This window comes from Sciurus vulgaris (genome assembly GCF_902686455.1).
Source record: "Sciurus vulgaris genome assembly, chromosome: 3".
Classification (NCBI taxonomy): Eukaryota; Metazoa; Chordata; class Mammalia; order Rodentia; family Sciuridae; genus Sciurus; species Sciurus vulgaris.
Genome location: NC_136463.1, coordinates 183,407,275 through 183,427,460, shown reverse-complemented (window position 1 = coordinate 183,427,460; position 20,186 = coordinate 183,407,275). Strand labels below are relative to the sequence as shown.

Here is a 20,186-nt window from a genome sequence, read left to right as displayed (position 1 = left end):
TACTGCACATCTCTAGACCAGGGCTTTCATTATTATTGGTAGTAGTGGCGTTAGCAGTAGTACCCCCTAAGGAGACTTTTAAGGCATTTTCCCCAAATGCTCTCCCAACAAAACTTCAATAGCACAGTGCTATTCACTTGTCTATGCTTCATATATAAAATGTAGGACTTCCTTCATCCCAGTGAGAACACTGTGGGCGATATCACACCATGGAGAATGCATGCTCTAGGTTTTTAAAAAAAGTTCCAGGAGGCCTATCTACTCTCTATAAATAGCCAGGCAAGTAATAGCAAGACCAGCCTTCTTCTAGGTGGTTTTTTTTGGGTGCTGGGGAATCGAACCCAGGGCCTTGTGCTTGCAAGGCAAGCACTCTACCAAGTGAGCTATCTCCCCAGCCTCAAGACCAGCCTTCTTTTGTGATCAAGAATTTCTAGAGTAGTTCCGGCTGCCCCAGGTGTGCAGCATGGAGCGGAGACAGGAGATTGGGAGTGCCTGCAGTCAGCATGAAAATTCCCAGAAGGCACCTGAACCAGAGAGGTTGAATTAGACACAAAGAACATTCCAGCTCTGGATCCCAAGGGAGAGAGCTACCTTTGCTGCTGATAGTATAGTGGCCACACTGGAGTGTCTGTACCCTAGAGCAGACACCCAGAATTCAGCATTCATAGAAGCGAAGCTGAAACCTGTGGAGGTTCCGTCCTTCTTCCCTAGAAGTGGATTTTATCAGAGACCCTAGAGATCTAGACATCCTGCAGAGTTGGACATCTCCCCAGCAATAGGGGTTTGCGTCAACTCTCAAACTCCCACTGAGAATTCCAAAGTTCATTCAAGACTGGACCCCAAGGGAGCGGGGAATGGCGGAATGAAGCGGACATCACTTTCCTGTGTTCGTATGTGAACGCAGGACCAGGTGACTCCACATCATGTACACCCTCAAGAATGGGCGTTGCACTCCAAGTACGTATGATTTGTCAAAATACTCTCTACTGTCATGTATAACTGGAAAGAACAAATTTTTAAAAAGACTTTTGTTTTAAAAAAAGACTAAACCCCAATTACTGAAATCTCCAACTTAAAACTCTGCACCATCTCCACCACAGAAATGCACATTAGTCAAGACCCAAATTGTACTGACCCCGTCACGTACCAGATGACTAGATCTGAGATCTACCACAACCAGCCGTGGCTCCTAGTCGCAAAGCCTGGAAGCTAAGCAAGGAGCACAAGTGCATTGGGTTTAACAGCCCCCAACGCGCAAGCCAAGGGTCACAGAGTCAAAAACAAACATGAAGAACGAAAATCCATTCTGGCCAACAGTTTTCACCTCAACGGAAATCAACCCTTTATTTCTCAGCAAGAATTGTTTTTTCTTTTTTTCTTACCTTTTTCCTCATTTCTTTTTCTTCTTTTTGCCATACTCACACTTTTAATCTATTTTTCATTCTTCTTTGTAAATTTTAAATATGTAAAATTCTTTTTTAAAAATCACTTCATCATATTGTATTACTTTTTACTTTTCTCCATTATGCATGATTTTGTGCATGGGGGAGGTGTGTACTCACTGCATGCATAGCTTCAAAAATCATATGAAGATTTTTATAATTTTATTTCCACATTAATTGCTTCCTTCCACACTTGTTTACTATTTAGCCTTGATTTGTCTTAGGTGGGATTCAGTTACCTGCAGGTGAGTTGATCCGATCTGACAGTTGCTGGTTTGTTTGTACCAGAGGGGGGTTCTCCCCCTCTTATCTCCACTTCTTCACTCTGTTCCCCCAATAACAGCCAAATTTTCCTATTCCTACTTCTTCTCTTTCTTTATTACTTTAGGTTAATCTTTTATCTTTTCTTCTTTATAGCCAGCATCTGATACCTCCCCTCTGCCTCTCCTCGGATTGTTTTTTTAAATATATTTTAAACTTACTTCCACCATCTCACCTATTTTCCCTTTACATAAGAAACCATGATCCCACCAAATAATCGAATTATATAGTTTATGTAATTCACCCCATTCATGTTGACATGATTATTAATATGGTGGACAACATAGTAAACACTTGACAAATGCCTGATCTAGTTGATAGCTTTGTATTGCAAATATTGATGTTAAATGCTAACCCCCACCATTCCTATATAGGTGGTAATTAATTTTACATATGTCAATGTAGACATTTATCTTAAAACTATACATTTATTACTGACATCAATGCTATCCCTGGTTCCCCTTCCCTGTAAGGGGGCGTGGAAAGTGATTGGACTACTTCAAGATTACAGAGTAGAGACTGCTGCTGAGAACTACTCACAATCCAAATAACAGTGACTCTCAGACCACACATGATCTAGCCCCACCTGCACCTCATTACTTCAACTCATAGAACTGGGGAGATGAAACCCTCAAACCCCAAACCAGGCCCCAAGGAGGAACAACCAGAGGGGAACTTCAGGACCACCCGTCAACATTTACTCATATATCAAAAGAAACAGAAAGAAATCCTGGAATAGAAGAACTACACATGTAAGGACACAACTATGAAAAGTAAGGGGAATCCAACTCTGATGCACAAGCACAGGGCCTCTGAAAACTGAGGAACAAGCAAAAAAAAATCTCTCCTCCAAAAAAATTCATATCCCACAGATATGGAAGTAGATGAAATTCTACAGAACTATTATTAAAAATTGATTCTTGAAATGTTCAATAAACTAAAAGAAGACCTAAGGAATTAAGAGAGAAAAGTCAAGATATGAAAGACCATTTCAATAAAGAAATAGAATTGTTGAAAATAAACCAATTAGAACTCCTAAAAATGAAAGACACAATGAATCAAATTTTAAAATTTACTTGAAAACATCATCAACAGATTAGATTGTATAGGAAGGACAGTAGAGTGAAACACACATTACCTCATGTGCATATATGACTTCATGACCGATGTGTCCCTACAATATGTACATTCAGAAAAATGAGAAATTACATTGTATTTATGTATGATTTATCAAAATGTATAAATGCATTCTGTTTTCATGTACAACTAATTAGAACAAATTTTTTTAAATTAAAAAAAAGAAAAAGAAAATACTACTTCAGCCCTTAAAGACAGATCCCTAGGCCTTGAAGACAGACTACATGAACTTGAGTACACAGAATATAATAAAGTGGAAAAATAATAGAACATGATCAGAATGTACCAGAACTTTGGGCAACAAGAGACCAAACCTGAGAATCATCGTGATAGAAGAAAACATGGAGATACAAACTAAAGACATTAAGGACATTTTCAAAAAGACAGTCACAGAAGAATTTCCCCATACCAGAAGTGAGATAAACATCCACACACAAGACCCCAAATAGACCTGATCAGAAGAGAGATTCTCAAGACACATCATAATAAAAATGCCTAACATAGAAAATAAGGAAAGAATAGTAAAGCTGCAAGAGAGAAACATCAGGTCACATTAAGAGGCAAACCAATCAATAAGGTTCACTTCTGACTTATCAACTCAGACACTAAACCAAGAAGGGCCTGGAATGTGATATTTCAAGCTCTAAAAGAAAACAATCTTGTCAACCAAGATTACTGTATCCAGAAAAGCTCTCTTTCATTTTTGATGAGGAAATAAAAACCTTCTAGGACAAGGATAAACTAAAAGAATACATGATAGTAACAAAAACAGCATGGTATTGGCACCAAAATAGACAGGTAGATCAATGGTACAGAATAGAGGACACGGACACAAACCCAAATAAATACAATTTTCTCATACTAGACAAAGGTGCCAAAAATATGCAATGGAGAATGGATAGCCTCTTCAACAAACGGTGCTGGGAAAACGGGAAAACCATATGCAACAGAATGAAATTAAACCCCTATCTCTCACCCTGCACAAAACTCAACTCAAAATGGATCAAGGACCTCAGAATCAGACCAGAGACCCTGCATCTTATAGAAGAAAAAGTAGGTCCAAACCTTCAACTTGTTGGCTTAGGATCAGACTTCCTTAACAGGACTCCCATAGCACAAGAAATAAAAGCAAGAATCAACAACTGGGATAGATTCAAACTAAATAGCTTTCTCTCAGCAAAGGAAACTATCAGCAATGCAAAGAGAGAGCCTACAGAGTGGGAGAAAATCTTTGCCACTCATACTTCAGATAGAGCACTAATTTCCAGAATATATAAAGATCTCAAAAAACTCTACAGGAAGAATACAAATGACCCAATCAACAAATGGGCTAAGGATATGAACAGACACTTCACAGAAGAAGATCTACAAGCAATCAACAAATATATGAAAAAATGTTCACCATCTTTAGTAATAAGAGAAATGCAAATCAAAACTACACTAAAATTCCATCTCACCCCAATTAGAATGGCGATTATCAAGAATACAAGCAACAACAGGTGTTGGAGAGGATGTGGGGAAAAAGGTACACTCATACATTGCTGGTGGGACTGCAAATTAGTGCAGCCACTCTGGAAAGCAGTGTGGAGATTCCTTAGAAAACTTGGAATGGACCTACCATTTGACCCAGCTATCCCACTCCTAGACCTGTACCCAAAGGACTTAAAATCAGCATACTACAGAGATACAGCCACATCAATGTTCATAGCTGCTCAATTCACAATAGCCAGACTATGGAACCAACCTAGATGCCCTTCGATTGATGAATGGATAAAGAAACTGTGGTATATATACACAATGGAATATTACTCAGCTATAAAGAATAATAAAATTATGGCATTTGCAGGCAAATGGATAAAAGTGGAGAATATCATGTTAAGTGAGATAAGCCAATCTCAAAAATCCAAAAGAGGAATGATCTCACTGATAAGCGGATGATGACACATAATGGGGGGGCGGGAGGGTGGCATGAATGGAGGAAGGAGGGACTGTATAGAGGGAAAAGAGAGGTGGGAGGCGTGGGGGGTAAGGAAAAAAATAACGGAATGAATCAAACATCATTACTCTATGTAAATGTATGAATATGCAAATGGTATGCTGTTACTCCATGTACAAACAGAAACAACATGTATCCCATTTGTTTACAATAAAAATAAATTTAAAAAAAAGAATACATGACAACCAAGGGAGCACTACAAAAAATTCTCAAAAATAAACTGCACACAGAGGAACCCCCCCAAAAATCCCAAAACTCCCAAATAAATGAAGATCAATAGAAGACTAATCCTAAACAAGAATCAAGATAGAATTAAATATAACAAAAAATTAAAATGGCAGCAAACCTTAAGCACATATCCACAATAATGCTGAATATAAATGGTCTAAGTTCCACAATTAAAAGACATAGATTAGAAGAATGGCTCAAAAACAAGATCCAGTTATAACCTGTTTGCAAGAGAATCATCTTATAGGCAAAGATACTGATAAACTGAAGATAAAAGGATGGGGTGGGGGGTAAATCCATGCAAATGGACTCTGAAAACAAACAGGAGTGGCTACTCATACATCTGACAAAGATAATTTCAAGCAAAAATTAATCAAAAGAGACAAAGAAGGTCATTACATCCTAGTAAAGGAAACAATCCACAAAGAAAATATAACAATAGTAAATATATATGCCCCAAATGTCAACACACCCAGTTATATTTTAAAAAAAATACTCCTTGATATTAAATCCTCGACAGAGCCCCATGTAATAACAATGTGTGATTTTAACACACCCTTATCACCAATAGACAGGTCATCAAGTCATGAAACCAATAAAGATATGTATAACCTAAATAATAGTATAAATCAAATGGATTTAATAGACATCTACAGAATGTTTCATTTTAAAACAGTTGAAATTATCTGCTAAGCACCTCATGGAACCTTTTTCAAAATAGAACATATTCTAAGTCACAATAAAAGTCTTAGCAAATGCAAAAAGTTGATGTAATCTCATGCATCCTATTGAACCATAATGGAATGAAACAAATTAACAGCAAGAAAAATAATGGAAATCACATATACACATGAAGATTAAACAATACTCTTTTAAATGAAGAATGGAGCAAAGAAGAAATTGGAGGAGAAATCAAGAAATTATTAGGAAAAATGAAAACAACAATATAACATATCAAAATCTTTGGGAAGGTATGAAAGCAGTACTAAGAGGAAAATTCATTGCACTGAGTGCCTACATTTAAAAAAAAAAATAGATCCCAAATAAGTAAGTTTATGCTCCAACCAAAGGCCTTAAAAAGAAGAATAAACTAACTCCCTAATCAGTAGAAGGCAGGAAGTAAAAAAGATTAGAACTAAATTTAAAGAAATGAAGAAAAAAATACATAGCATCACACAATGAAGAGTTGATTCTTTGATAAGACAAATGAGCTTGATGGACCTTTAACCAAACCAACCAAAAGAAGGAAGAACAAAATGAAAATAATTAGAAATGATACAAGAGACATCACCACTTCTGAAATCTAGAGACACTTTGAAAATTTATGTAAACTGCAAAATCTAAAAGACATTGATAAATTTATTGACATATATGATCCACCCAATTTGAACCAGGAAGATATAGAAAACTTAAACAGACTAATGTCAAGTAATGAAATTGAAATAGCAATTAAAACTTGCCAGCAGTTGTGTGGTGGCATCCAGCAACTTGGGAGGCTGAGGCAGAAGGACCACAAATTCAAGGCTAACTTCTGCAAATTAGCACAGCCCTAAGCAACTTGGTGAGACCATGGCTCAAAATAAAAAGGGTTGTGTACGCATCTCAGTGGGTAAGCACCCCTGGATTCAATCCCAAGCACCAAAATAATAAAAGCCTACCAAAAAAGAAAGGCCCAGGATCAGATGGATTCTCAAATGGGTTCTACCAGAACTTTAAAGAAGAACTAACACCAGTCTTTCTCAAATTATTCCGTGAAATTAAAAGGGAGGCAAGACTCCCAAACACATTCTATGAAGCCAGTATAATCCTGATACCTAAGCCAGACAAAGAGCCATCTATGAAAGAAAACTTCAGACAAATATCCCTGATGAACACAGATGCAAAAATTCTTAATATTAGCAAACTGTATTTGAAGAAATATGAAGAATGTAATATACCATGATCAAGTGAGCTTCATCCCAGAGATCCAAAGTTGTTTCAACATGTGCAAATCAACAAATATAATTCACCACTTAAATAGAATTAAGAACAATAACCATATCAATAACCATCTCATTAAATGCAGAAAAGGCCTTTGATAAAATACAGCAATCATTTATATTAAAAATACTAGAGAACCTAGGGATAGAAGGAACTTAGAGGATATATATGACAAACCCAAAGCCAATGCCAATGTCATACTAAACTAAGAGCTTTTCCTCTAAAACCAGGAAGATAAAAATGTCCACTCTCACCACTTCTATTCAATACAGTTCTTGAAACTCTAGCCAGAGCAATCAGGCAAGAGAAGGAAACTAAAGGAACATAAGTTTAAAAAGAAAATTCAAACTATTACTGCTTCCTGATGACATGATCCTGTATATAGAGGACAAAAAATTCCACCTAAAGACTTATAGAGATGATAAATGAATTTAGCAAAATATCAGGATACAAGATCAACACTCATAAATCAATAGCTTTTCTATACCCCAACAGCAATTCAGCTGAGAAATAAATCAGGAAACCACCTCTTTTGCAATAATCTCAAAAAATAAAATAAAATACCTAGGAATTATTCCAACCAAGGAGGTGAAAGACCTCTACAATGAAAACTATAGAACAGTGAAGAAAGAAATTGAAGAGGACATCAGGAAATGAAAAGACCTCCCATCTTCCTGGTTAGGCAGAATTAATATTGACAACATGGTCATACTACAAAAACAATATGCAGATTCAATGCAATCCCATCAAAATACCACTGACATCCTTCATAGAACTAGAAAAATCAGTCCTAAAATTCATTTGGAAGAATAATAGACACAGAACAGTCAAAGCAATTCTGAACAAGAAAAGTGATGCAGGAGACAAAACAATACCTGATCTCAAATTATACTACAGAGCTATGGTAGAAAAACAGCATGGTACTGGCATAAATACAGACATAAAGACCAATGGAAAAGAATAGAAGACACCAAGACAAACCCACATACTTACAGCCATCTGATATTTGACAAAGGTGCCAAAAATAAGTGTCAGAGAAAAGACAATCTTCTTAACAAATGGTGCTGGAAAAACTTCTATGTATGGAATACATAGAAAAAGAAATAAGATTCTTATCTTTCACCTTGCACAAAAGCTAAATCAAAATGGATCATAGACCTAGGAATTGGAACAGAAACCTTGCAACTGTTAGCAGGAAACATAGGGTCGACACTCCATCTCTAGGTACAGGAACTGACTTCCTTACCAAGACTCCTAAAGTTCAAGAAATAAAACTAAGAATCAATAAGTGGGATGCCATCAAATTTTAAAAGTTTCTGCATGGCAAAGGAAGTAATAGAGTGAAGAGAGAGTCTCTGGAATGGGAGAAAATCTTTGCCAGCTACTCCTCTGAGGGGGATTAATATCCTGCATATATAGAGAACTCAAAAAAAATTATGCCAAAAATACAACCTGTCAATACATGAGCAAAAGAACAAAAAAGTAATTTCTCAAAAGAAGAAGCACAAATGGCCAACAAATATATGAAAAAAAATCTTCAACATCTCCAGCAATCAGGGGAATGTAAATCAAACTACACTAAGACTTCCTCTCACTCCCGTAGAATGGCAATGATCAAGAACGCAAATAATAATAAATGCTGGGGAGGATGTGAGGAAAAAGGTACACGCATATATTTTTGATGGGACTGCAAATTAGTACAACCACTCTGGAAAGCAGTGTGGAATTCCTCAAAAAACTAGGAATCAAAGCACAATATGACCCAGCTATCCCACTCCTTGGTGTTTATCTGAAAGATCTAAACCAGCAATACTATAGCAATACAGCCACATCAATGTTTATAGCAGCATAATTCACAATACCCAAATTATGGAATCAACCCAGGTGCCTGTGATAGATGACTGAATAAAAAATGTGGCATATTTACATAATTGAGTTCTACTGAGTCATAAATAAGAATGATGGTATTTGCTGATAATTTGATGGCAATGGGGAAAATAATACTAAGTGAAATAAGCCAGGCCCAGAAAATAGAGTTGAATGTTTTCTCTGATATGTGAAAACTAAAGAAAATAAGTGAAAAAAGGCAGATGGAGAAGGGATCAGTTATCATAAAGATATAAGGAAAATCAGTGGAGCAGAAGGAGAAGGAGGGACAGAGCTGGGGAAGGGGAAAATATGGATCCAGTCTAACAAAATCATGTTGCATAAAATATAAAGGAACCCAAGGGAGTTTTACCTTCACGTGTATACAGAAAGTACCAATCAAAAATAAATAAATCATGGAGTGAAAAGAAACCAGCAGGGGAGAGAAGTAAGAATAGGGGGAGGGAGGAGGGGTGGAAAAGAAGGGGAGTGGGTATTGAAATCAAATTCCAGGCCTATATGATTTTGCCAAAATGAACCCAAATACTATGTATAATTATAATGCTCTAATTTACAAAAGAATAATCAGTACACCTGGGAGTACAGATTCACAGCAGCCAAGATTTCAAATCAACCTAGATATCCATCAGTCGAGAAAGAATGTGATATCTATATATACACAATGGAATATTATTCAGCCATAAAGAGGCTGAGATCCTGTCATTTGTGACAAAGTGGATGGACCTGGAGGACATTATGATAAGGGAAATAATCCAGGCACAGAAAGACAAATACTACATGACCTCACCTGTGCAGATTCTTAAAAGGCTGATCTTGTAGAAGGTGAAGAGAGAAGGGTGACCACCAGGGCCTGGGAGGAATAGGGCGGAGGGAGGAGGAAGAGAGGTTGGCCAAGGGATACAACACTCCAGGCCAACAGGAAGAAGGGATTCTGGGGTGCCACCGCACAACAGGGTAGTACAGTCAGCAATAATGCAGGGTATGTCTGAAAAGAGCTGGATGAGAGGCAACTGAGTGTACTCACTATAAAGACAGGGTGAAAACTTAAGGGGGTGAACTTGCTAATAATCCAACGTGCAATGTATGCACGAATCAGAATTTTCACATTGTACCCCATAGTATGTACCATTGTTATGCGTCAATCAGAAAGAGAGAGGAGGAAGGGAGGGAGGGAGGGAAGGTCCCTGGACAAGAGAAAAACTATCAAGGACTTAGAAGCTGACAAAAGTGATCACTGGGTGTCCTTGCGGAGCAGTGCCTCTGGCAGATGCTCTGGGATTGTCGGGCTGGGCAGGGTGTGCGTCTTAGCTTGCCTTTGATGGTCTGGGCTATTTTACAGCCCCGTAAACAGAAATTAAATCGTATTAAGCTGATAACATTGCAAATGTTTCTCCCATAGCAATGGAAATGATTATCATTCAGGGCAATGCAAATGGACTTTATCTGGTGAAGAAGAAAACTCTAGGTAAAATTCTCATTTGAACAGCTTTTAATGTTTTACTGGTTCCTCCACTAATTAATGAATAAAAAATATTTGATGCACATTAATTTTTAAAATATGCCTACTTGTTCATTTTCTGCTTCTTGACACGGATCTCTGTTGAAGGCCTATATATTTGTCATTTTTTATCTGTATTTCCTGATGCTTTGATAGTTGGGGACTGCGGACCAATGAGAGACTGCCCCTCTCTGAGTCAGCCGACTCCTGGGGTGTTACACAGGTTGCCCACATACATGCTTTTCAAACACACACCCTGAACTGTGTTCCTTCAAAATTCTCATGTTGAAGCCGTGAGCCTGAGTCGGATGGCATTTGGAGATGGCACTCGAGAAGTAATTAGGGTCCTAAGTGTGGGACCCTGATTCAGTGGGATCGGTGTCATTATAAAAGAAGGAGGCAAGGGAGTTTTCTTTCTCAATGCAGACAGAGGAAGTCACGTGAGGACAGTAGGCCATTGTACACACCAGGAAGAGAGCCCACAGCAGAAAGCAGATCTGCTGGCACCTTGATTACGGACTTCTGGAATCTAGGAAATAAATTTTGAGCCACAAAGTCTATGGTGCTCTGTTTTGGCAGCCTGTGCAGACAAAGGTAACAGCCAATCCAGAGCCCACAGCCCAGCCGGCGCCCCCCACGTCCACTGGGCCACAGTACGGGGCTCCTCAGACACGTCAGGGCTACAGCCCTCGTCACCCCTCAGTTCCACATCCAGCACCCAGCTCTACACCTAGGGTGGTCATAAGTGTTACTGAGTAGCAGAAGGCGGCTGGGCTCGGAAGCGGTGTGCAGGGTGAGGTGGCCCTACCTCTGGCACCTGCAGGCAGCGGGTAAGGGCGTGCATCACCACAGAGGGCTCGGCGGTAGCCTTCTCCGTGATGATCACCGAGGCCAGGGTCTTCCGCATGTCCAGGCCTGCCCCAGCCATGTCTGTCTTTGCTGACTCGCTCTCCATGATGTCCAGGAGGTTCGTGACTTGTTGGAAGATACCTGAAACAAAGGTGGCAGTGCAGAGACGCCCATCACAGGAAGTGGTCCCCGTGTCCTCGCCACCCCTACACCTGCACAACTCCAGCTTCCCAATGGCGTGATGCCCACCGTGCAGACAGAGAAACCGAGACCCAGGCGGCATGGTCTTCAAGCAGTGAGTGACCGAGAGGGACTAGAATGCAAGGTTGGCAGTGACCTCCTTACCACTGTCGTGGGAGTCCAGAGCTCCCACAGCCTCTGCTTCCTCTGACAGGCCTCCATCCAAATCTGCTGCTGCTTCTGCCATTTCTTCCTTAAACTCTTGCAAGATAAATGAGATCTGCAAAGGACTCTGTGCAGCAACACAACCTAAGGTGACCCCACGCCCTGCCAGTGATTCATGCTCTTGTTTAAACCCTTCCCCTGGAGTGTGGCTTGATTCTAAGCAACAGAAAATGGCAAAGGTGAGGGGTCCCCACTCCCGTGATCCTGTTGTTAACAAAACACTCCAGTGAGCCAACTGGAGATAGGCTTCTGTGGGCCTTGAAAAGCCAGAGCCAGGATGTGAGGTGCCTGTGGATAGGGATGTGGTAAGGGATGGAGTCTCGCCCCTCAACCCTGAGGAACTGAATTCTGCCAACAGTCGCAGGAGTTTAGAAGAGGTCCCTGAGCTCCAGAAGGGAAGACAGGAGAGCCAAGACCTTGACAGAGCCTCTGAAGCCCTGGGCAAAACTGACGGAGCCCAGCTGAGCCCAGGCTCCTAAACCACGAACAAGGTGGGATAATCAGTGGGTGTTCCTTTAAGCCACTGGATTAGTGATCATTTGTTACACAGCAATTACTAACTTGGTTAAAATGTCCCCCTCACTCTTCTAGACACTGAAAGTTCATGACTACCGAGTTCAATGACTCTCCTAACTCCTTCCAAGGGCTCTCCCAGCTTCTTAAGCGTGGACAAACACCATCACAGATGTTAAGGTGTGAGGGGCATAAGAAGCTCCCAGCTCCTTTCTCTTCCTGTCCCAAGTCCCTCTGTCCTCAAGGTCCATCCCAGTGCCCTTCACCATCTGTGCTCTTTCCCTCCTGGGATTCCTTTAGCTCTGGGACCTAAATGCTGACCTTTTATCAGAGTCCTTCCTCTTCTAGACGAACAAAAATGTGCCACTAAAAGAAGCTCTAGTCCTCGCCTAATACTCATCAATGGGAATACAAACAATGGCAGCATCAGTTGCCCAAGTGAGGCCGTTGAACTCCTCCATCACTGTTCTCATGGGGAATGTGCCTCCTGGCAGCGTGGGAGGGTGCATGAGAATCATCACCGTTGGCTCCCAGACCCTCGGAACTTTGAGATCCAACTGCCTCCCCAACTCTCTGTCAACCCCAGGGCTTTTGAGAAGTGCACAGGACCCTGGGATAAAAGCTCCACATCATGTTGTCCTCAAACGTTTCCGTTGCCACTTGTGTGTGCTGATATACCGTGGCCTGTTCAGAAAAGGGAAATGGGGGCAGTGGGGATGATTCACAGCCACTTCCCAGGGGAGGGAGCCCAGGAAGTAGAAGTGTGGTCAGGGCAGCTGGAGAGAAAAGGAGGAGTGACAGAGAGGTCTGGGGAAAGGACTCCATGTTGCTGAGGACCAGACAATGTGCAGGACGGGGAGGTGGGTTCCCCACCAGCAGAACTCTTTTTGTTTGTTTGTTTGTTTTTCTTTCAAATTCTTTTGCTTGTGATTTTTTTTTTTCCTTCTTGACCTAATTCTTTTGTTTGAAGGAGCAAGGTCTTTAGTGATGGAGCTCATAGAACTTGACATCTTCCATATATGCAATTTAATATTAATCAGTAGCAAATTGACCTTTTTTGCTTTTGAACTTAATAAATATATTCTTTAAAAGTTTGTTATAATGTTGCTAATAAGTGAATCAAGCTCTCTGGTTTTCATTTAAAGTTAAATGTGCAAAACAAAAGGTCAGAATTTCATGAAACCTTTAAAAATACATTTAAAGGAAAAATATTAATTTGTGATTAACATAAAAACTCAATATAATATAAAAAAATATATTGACTTAGCTCATTTTTTTAGATTTTTTAATTTAAAATGCTGTTACAATTATCTAATAATATTTCTTTTTTATTTACAAATTTATATATTTATTTATATTTCAAAGGACCCTTTAGTTTTTTTTTTATTGTAAACAAATGGGGTACATGTTGTTTCTCTATTTGTACATGGAGTCAAGGCATACCATTTGTGTACCAGCAGAACTCTTAGCAGATAAATAACCTCAAAGCCAGGTGGAGGAGCAGAAACTCTGCTTCCCTAAATCAAAAGTGGGGGTGAAAGTATCTCTCTTTCACTTGAAACTAAAAGAGATGATCCAAATGCATAGTTTGTACAATGAAGTATTGGCCTCCGGGGAAACTTTCTACGCATTGCACAGCCACAGAACAAGAACCAGAGCCGTGTCAGGTCCAGGCCCCTTAGTCAAAATCTCCACTTAAAGTTGCCCATCCTTCCAAGTGGGCATTCTTCGGCCTCTGCTTGTTCACCTCTAATACCAGGGAGCTCACTTCTCTCAGTCGCAGACTATTTCTACTTTATGGAATTTAGACGATTAGAAATGGATTTCCTGTACATCATGCCAAACACATCACCTCCATCAAACCCCTACATCTTTCCTAATTCTGCCCTTGGAGATCCATCAACCAACATGGAGTAGGTTGAAGATGGTTGTCATGCTCCTCTTCTTTCCCAGCCTTGCTGCAGTATCTCCTCCCACTCTTCCTAGGCCTTCTTGTTTCTTCCAAAGATCATGCAAGTCAGATGGCTGCAATTCCAAAAACAATTCCACATACACTGATTGCATACCTTCAGTGTGCAGCTAAGCATGGTCTCTCCATGTTCATGCAGGATACAGGATGGGTAGGACACTTCTTTGTCCTCTGAGGGTCTTCAACCCAGCACAGAAAGGATCATGGATTTAGAGCCAGAAGTGAATGTGTCAGCGATCAGTGTGTGACAAACTACCTCAAAGCTTAATAACCGAAAATAACTAATAATTATTTTCCCTGAGCTCCCAGGACAGTTGGCTGGTGCTGTTGATCTGGGCCATGTTCATCCTGAAGGCCTCCTGGGACCAGCACCTGTTTCTTACCACTTTCTTTCAGCCAAGGCAAGTCACAGACCCACCCAGACTCAAAGGGTGGAGATATAGATACCTGCTCTTGATAGGAAGAGCAGCAACATCCCACTGTGAAGGATGTAGCTATCAGGAGGATGGAGAAAGGCCTATTCATTAGTTACATGCAGAATAAGTGTGTAATCCATGGCAAAAAGTGCAAAGCCCTTGAACACATTATCAATGAGATTAAAATACTTTTTTCTGATTATGACAATAATCATAATTATTATCATACAAACCATTCACAAAATCAGACTATCTAAGGAGCTGCCACTGCATTGAGCTTCCCACCTCTGCTTCTGTGGGAACTAACTAGGAAACAGGAAAGCACTGTATTTGTGGAATCCTGTGAACCTATACACATGAGATAAATAAACCTTTTCTAAGTTGCCTCTGGTATTTTAGGGGTGGGTACTGGGGATTGAACTCAGGGGCACCTGAGCCACATCCCCAGCCCTATTTCGTATTTTATTTAGAGACAGGGTCTCACTGAGTTGCTCAGTGCCTCACTGTTGCTGAGGCTGGCTTTGAATTCGCGATCCTCCTGCCTCAGCCTCTGGAGCTGCTGGGATTATAAGCGTGCACCACTGTGCCTGGCTGCCTCTGGTATTTTGTAGTAACATGAAGTTGACCAATACAGAAAACTGGTGTCAGGAGTGAAATAGATCTTCATGATAGTTATACCTGAAGACGTGGGGGAGCCTTTGGAATCATTTAACAGAAAAGGTTGGAAGAGTTTGGAGGGCTAAGCTAGAGAAAGCCTAGAATGCTGTAAGCAGAGTACTGAGGGTGATTCTGGTGAGGCTCAGAAGACCAGAAGGTTGAGAGAAATGTGAACAGTAAAGGCCACATTGATGATGTCTCTCATGGAAATGAGGATTCTATTGGGAATTGGAGAAAAGGCCACCCTTTGGTCACACCATGGCAAATAATTTAAATATATTGTGTCTGTACCCTTGAACTTTCTGAAGCGATGTCTTTAAACCTGATAGACTAATTTATTTGGTAGAGATTTCAAAACAGCGAAACATTTAGACAGTGCCATGGATGTTATCGGCTGCTTGGAGCCAAATTTACACAATGGAGCAAAGCAGAAAGATTTGAAAAATGCGCAGCCTGGCCAGGAAAGAACAGAAAGAGTGTAAGGGATGGCCAAGGAGGGTGCGGTCGCTGAAGAGATTAGCACCCATACAAAGAAGCCAGGGCACTGAATCCAGAATGGGAACCCCGCCTCCCAGCCACCTCAGGAACCTGCAAGGTCACGCAGCATCACAGGCGCAGGGCTGTACAAGCATACGTTTGTTTCAAAGGCTCCCCAGGGCAGAACTGTTTCAGGAAGGTGTCCCAGGAAACTCCATGTGTCCAGGGCTGCTCAGAATCCTCCTCTCCACATTCAGCCAGCAAAGCCCTCCCGGCCACAGCTGGGCTTCAGGTGTGGCTCACCCTGCCAGCACGCCACTTGCTCTGGGTTTGTAGGCATGCAGAATGCAAGAGTTACCGGCTCATGGCAGCCTCCACTGGGACTTAAAGGAGAGTCTGGGAGGCCAGGCAGTTGTGCCACAGGGCTGGAGTTGCTGCTGGGAGTCCCCCACGGGATGATGGGTGGCAGAGTTGAGGCAGTGAAGCCGAAGCCAAAGTGAGGCTCAAGGAAGGCAGAGGTGCCACTAGCATGCAACGCCTGCAGGGAAGCCTGCAGAAGCCTGCAAGCTCGGCGCGAGGAGCACCGTGTGACCTGTGACCAGCAGAGCCGCAGAGGCAGGACGACCAAGCCCGCGGGAGCCCACGTTCCCCAACAGTGTGCCCAGATGCCAGATGTGGAGCCTCAGGGTTTGCTGTTCTCCCGGCTGGGCTTCATTCTTGCTTTGGGCTGATTCCTCCCTTGAGGGATAGAAATGGACACCCTGCGTCTGTCCTGCCTCTGTATCTTCTGAGTAAGTAACTTGCTTTTTTGTTTTCACGGGGGCTCACCACTGAATTTGCCTTGAGTCTCAGATGCAACTTTGGATGTGAGTTTTTGAGCAGTGCTGGAACGTTGACTTTGGAGCTCTTGGGGTTAGAATTAATATGTTCTGCACTGTGAGATGGGTGCGATACTTCTGGGGTTGGGGGAAGAATGCAATAGCTGAGCTCTGTCCTTAAGGGTTTATCTGTCAGGCTGGTCTGCAGGATGGTCCATTGGAAAGTGGTGGAGACTTCAGGAGGTGCGGCTTAGTGGGAGGTCCTCAGGTCACTGGGGACGTGCCCCTAAAGGGGATTGTGAGACCCCAGGCTCTTTCTCCCTCTCCCTCTCATTCTTGCTCTCACTTTCTCCTCTTGGCTCAAGATGGAATCACTTGTTTGCTCTTACATAGGTTCCTGCCATGACATGCCACCTTCTGCCATCCTCATCAGAACTGAGTCAATGTGCCACTGGAACTGTTCAAAGGCACCATGCCTTCGAACCTACACATGGTGAGCTAAATAAACTTTTTTCCTTTATAAGTTAGTTGCCTCAGTATTTTGTTGTAGTATTGCAAAGCTAGTACAGAATGTTAGAAAATTCTAGCTGTATTTGGTGTATGCAATATTTGTATTTGTTAAAATAGCAACTGTTAATCAGCTTTCATTACTGTAAAAAAATTTCCTGAGCGAAATCAACTTATAAAGAGGAAAGGTGTATTTTGGCTCACAGTTTCAGAGGTTTCAGTTCGTGGTCACTTGGTCCTGCTGCTTCTGGGCCTGTGGTAAGGCATCATGGTGGGAGCACATGGAGAAAGAAGCTGCTCACCTCGTGGTGACCAGGAAGCAAAGAAAGAGAGGAAGGGGCTGGTGCCAATGTCCCCCTCAAGGGCACACCCAACAACCTAACTTCCTCCCAGTGGCCCCACCTCTTAAAAAAGTTTCCCCACCCCACAGTGGTGCCACAGGCGGGTACCAAGCCTTCAACACATGGCCTTTAGGGGACATTCAGGATCCAAATCATAGGAGGAACAGTGGTCATTTCTGGGCAATGTGGTTATTGTTGGTTCCTCTTTTCTAGCATGTACTGTGGCAACTTCTGTATTTTTCAATTTTCTGTATATCTTGCATTTGTAATTAGAAAACCTAATTTAATAATAAACAAATGCAACGCCAATAAAGAGAAGAACACAGAAGAAATATAATTTATACCAATTTATTAATGAATTTTTAGTTGTGAAAACCATCAGATAAAATCTACCTGGTTTCTGTCATTGACACAAGCAATGATTATCCATGCAAATAACCATCCAATTTTACAGCATCATTTCCTTTTCCCAAAGTCAGAAATCATACACTGCTCTCAGGGACTCCGACCCATTCATGCGTATCAAGTATGCCCTAAAGGTATCAAGGTTTCCTTCTTTAGACACAAAAAGTGACTCCGAGGAGACCTGATTGGAAGTGAGGACTGCCGGCCCCTGGTGACAGAAAGGACCACAACAGTCCACAACCCCGATGGTGGTGCGAAAACCACCATGCGAGGTAAGGGAACCGCGGGACCAGCTGTGAACCCTGTGCTCCCAAACAGGTCACACTTGTACTGAGGAAAGCAGCGCAGAGTGCCGAGCCTCCCCGTAAGCCACGTGGGAGGTCAGGCAGAGCCCGGGTGGGAGGCGCTGAAGAAGCAGACCGTGTCTACACACCTTCACCCGCAGGTGTGACTGGCTATTAGATTACTTTCCTTTATTTTTAATGCTCTGGGGATATCTAACTTATGGCAAAGTATTTTTTTAATAAGAATAAAATTGATCTAACACTGACCCTGTTTTCGAGTTCACCATTGATTGGAGGATAGATCAGAATTTCACCTCACTTCACACCGACTTCTCAGTGGGACTTGGATTTGTGGGCTTTCTTAACACTCCCTTTCTTCCCAAAGCACTTCCGGCAGCCATAGGCACAGCATTTAAAGGTGATGAATGCCACTCCCAGCACGATGGCCAGGAGGAAGCCGATGACATCCAGGGAGTGGTACTGGTACCAGGTGAGGTCGTGGGCGGCAGGGCGCAGGTGCGGGGCTCCCTTGTGCCTCATCACGAACTCCACCCAGAACACAGCCAGGTCCAGCGGCTCAATGGGGCGGTCCTTGTGGAGTCTGGAGAGGCGCATGATGTTCTCCTTGTAGCTAGACACAAAGACAGCTGTGTGGGTGCCCAGGACATCCGCCACCATAAGCAATTCACCCTTCCTGCCTGCAGCCAGGGAGGACACTACCAGACTTTCCAAACTCGGTAGAGAAGTGTGTTTCTGTCATAACCAGAAAACACACCACACACACACACACACACACACATTGTTAATGTTCTGTGTAGATAAAAAGAAGGGGAGGAACAGAAAGAAGAAGAGAGACAAAGAGGAAGGAAGGAAGGGAGAACGGGAGGGAGAGATGGGACACAAATCATAATTTCATACATTTTTAAACATTGCTTCCTACTTTTCTTCTAATCTTTTGTGATACTTTTGTGGTAAATTAGATTGTGCTTCTTTATAGTAAAACAATGAAATAGGAATTTTGTGGAAAATTAGATTATGCTTTATAGAAAAATGAAGACATGATTATACTTTATAGTATAATCAAGGAAAACGTCATGTCATGAACTACGAATGGCCTCCCATCTGAAGTTGCAAACTACCACACATGGCCAAAGGAAACCCATTAGAAAGTGCTGACTCCAACGTGGCTGTACACTTCCAACTGACTCGCTGACACAAAACCGCCTGAGGGCTCAACTTAGCTTGAAGTTGTCTATGCAAAATGCTAATGCACAATGGATTCCTGTTTATCAGAGAGGGCTGATAGTTGAATCAGAACGACCAAATCCAAAATGGGCAGACACTTCAACTCTGATGTGGGGATACACTACGAGGAGGAGGAGGAGGAAGAGGAAGAAAAGGGAGAAAAGTAAGAAACTCCTATTCATGACTATGATGATTAAATATATCTGCAATTTTCTTAAATACATTACTATAATATAATGCAATATTCACATTTGAATAACTAACTTCCTTTTATATAGATCTTATCTTACATTAAATTTTCTTGGAACTTTCAGTCATTCGTTCATTTTTTTTTTTTTTTTTAATTTTGAGACAGGGTCTGTCCAGACTGGTCTTGAATTTGTAATCCTCTTGCCTCAGTCTCTCAGGTAACTGGAATTATAGGTGTGCACCACCACACCCAGCCATTCATTCAATATTCATTGAGCCCTATGATGACAAGTTTGTCTGCATAAACTGATATTTGAAATTCTTCCATTTCTTTTTGTGTTGCATAGGCACAGTCTTAGCTTAGAATGGTAGAAACATGGAGATAGAGATGGCTCAGAAACAAAGAGCTGAAGTTAGGTAACAACTTAAGCTAATGAGTTAGTGTTCTTTAAAAATAATGTGGGCTGGGGATGTGGCTCAGTGGGAGAGTGCTTGCCTAGCATTCATGAGGCCCTGGGTTCCATCCCCAGCACCACAAAAAATAAAAAGTAAAATAATTACGTACTAGAGAACTTCTAAGTCATTTTTATGTTACAAGTTATCATCTGCACCATTGAACCAA

At 41.5% G+C, this 20,186-nt stretch overlaps 2 protein-coding genes across 8 annotated transcripts in view; both read right to left on the bottom strand.

The window, feature by feature from the left end:
• MROH2A (maestro heat like repeat family member 2A) overlaps positions 1–13,254 on the bottom strand; it is a 60,153-nt gene extending 46,899 nt beyond the window's left edge. The window contains exon 1 of the mRNA XM_079132249.1: positions 11,298–13,254. Coding sequence (XP_078988375.1) covers positions 11,298–11,621 — 324 coding nt within the window. The 5' untranslated portion in view covers positions 11,622–13,254. The remainder of the gene's footprint in view (positions 1–11,297) is intronic.
• Positions 13,255–17,773: 4,519 nt separating this feature from the next.
• Positions 17,774–20,186, bottom strand: part of LOC306656724 (UDP-glucuronosyltransferase 1A6-like) — an 84,964-nt gene continuing 82,551 nt past the window's right edge. For all 7 annotated transcript variants that reach the window (XM_079132279.1, XM_079132280.1, XM_079132278.1 and 4 more), the window contains one exon: positions 17,774–18,761. In XM_079132279.1, the coding sequence (XP_078988405.1) occupies positions 18,464–18,761 (298 nt within the window). In that variant the 3' untranslated portion in view covers positions 17,774–18,463. The remainder of the gene's footprint in view (positions 18,762–20,186) is intronic.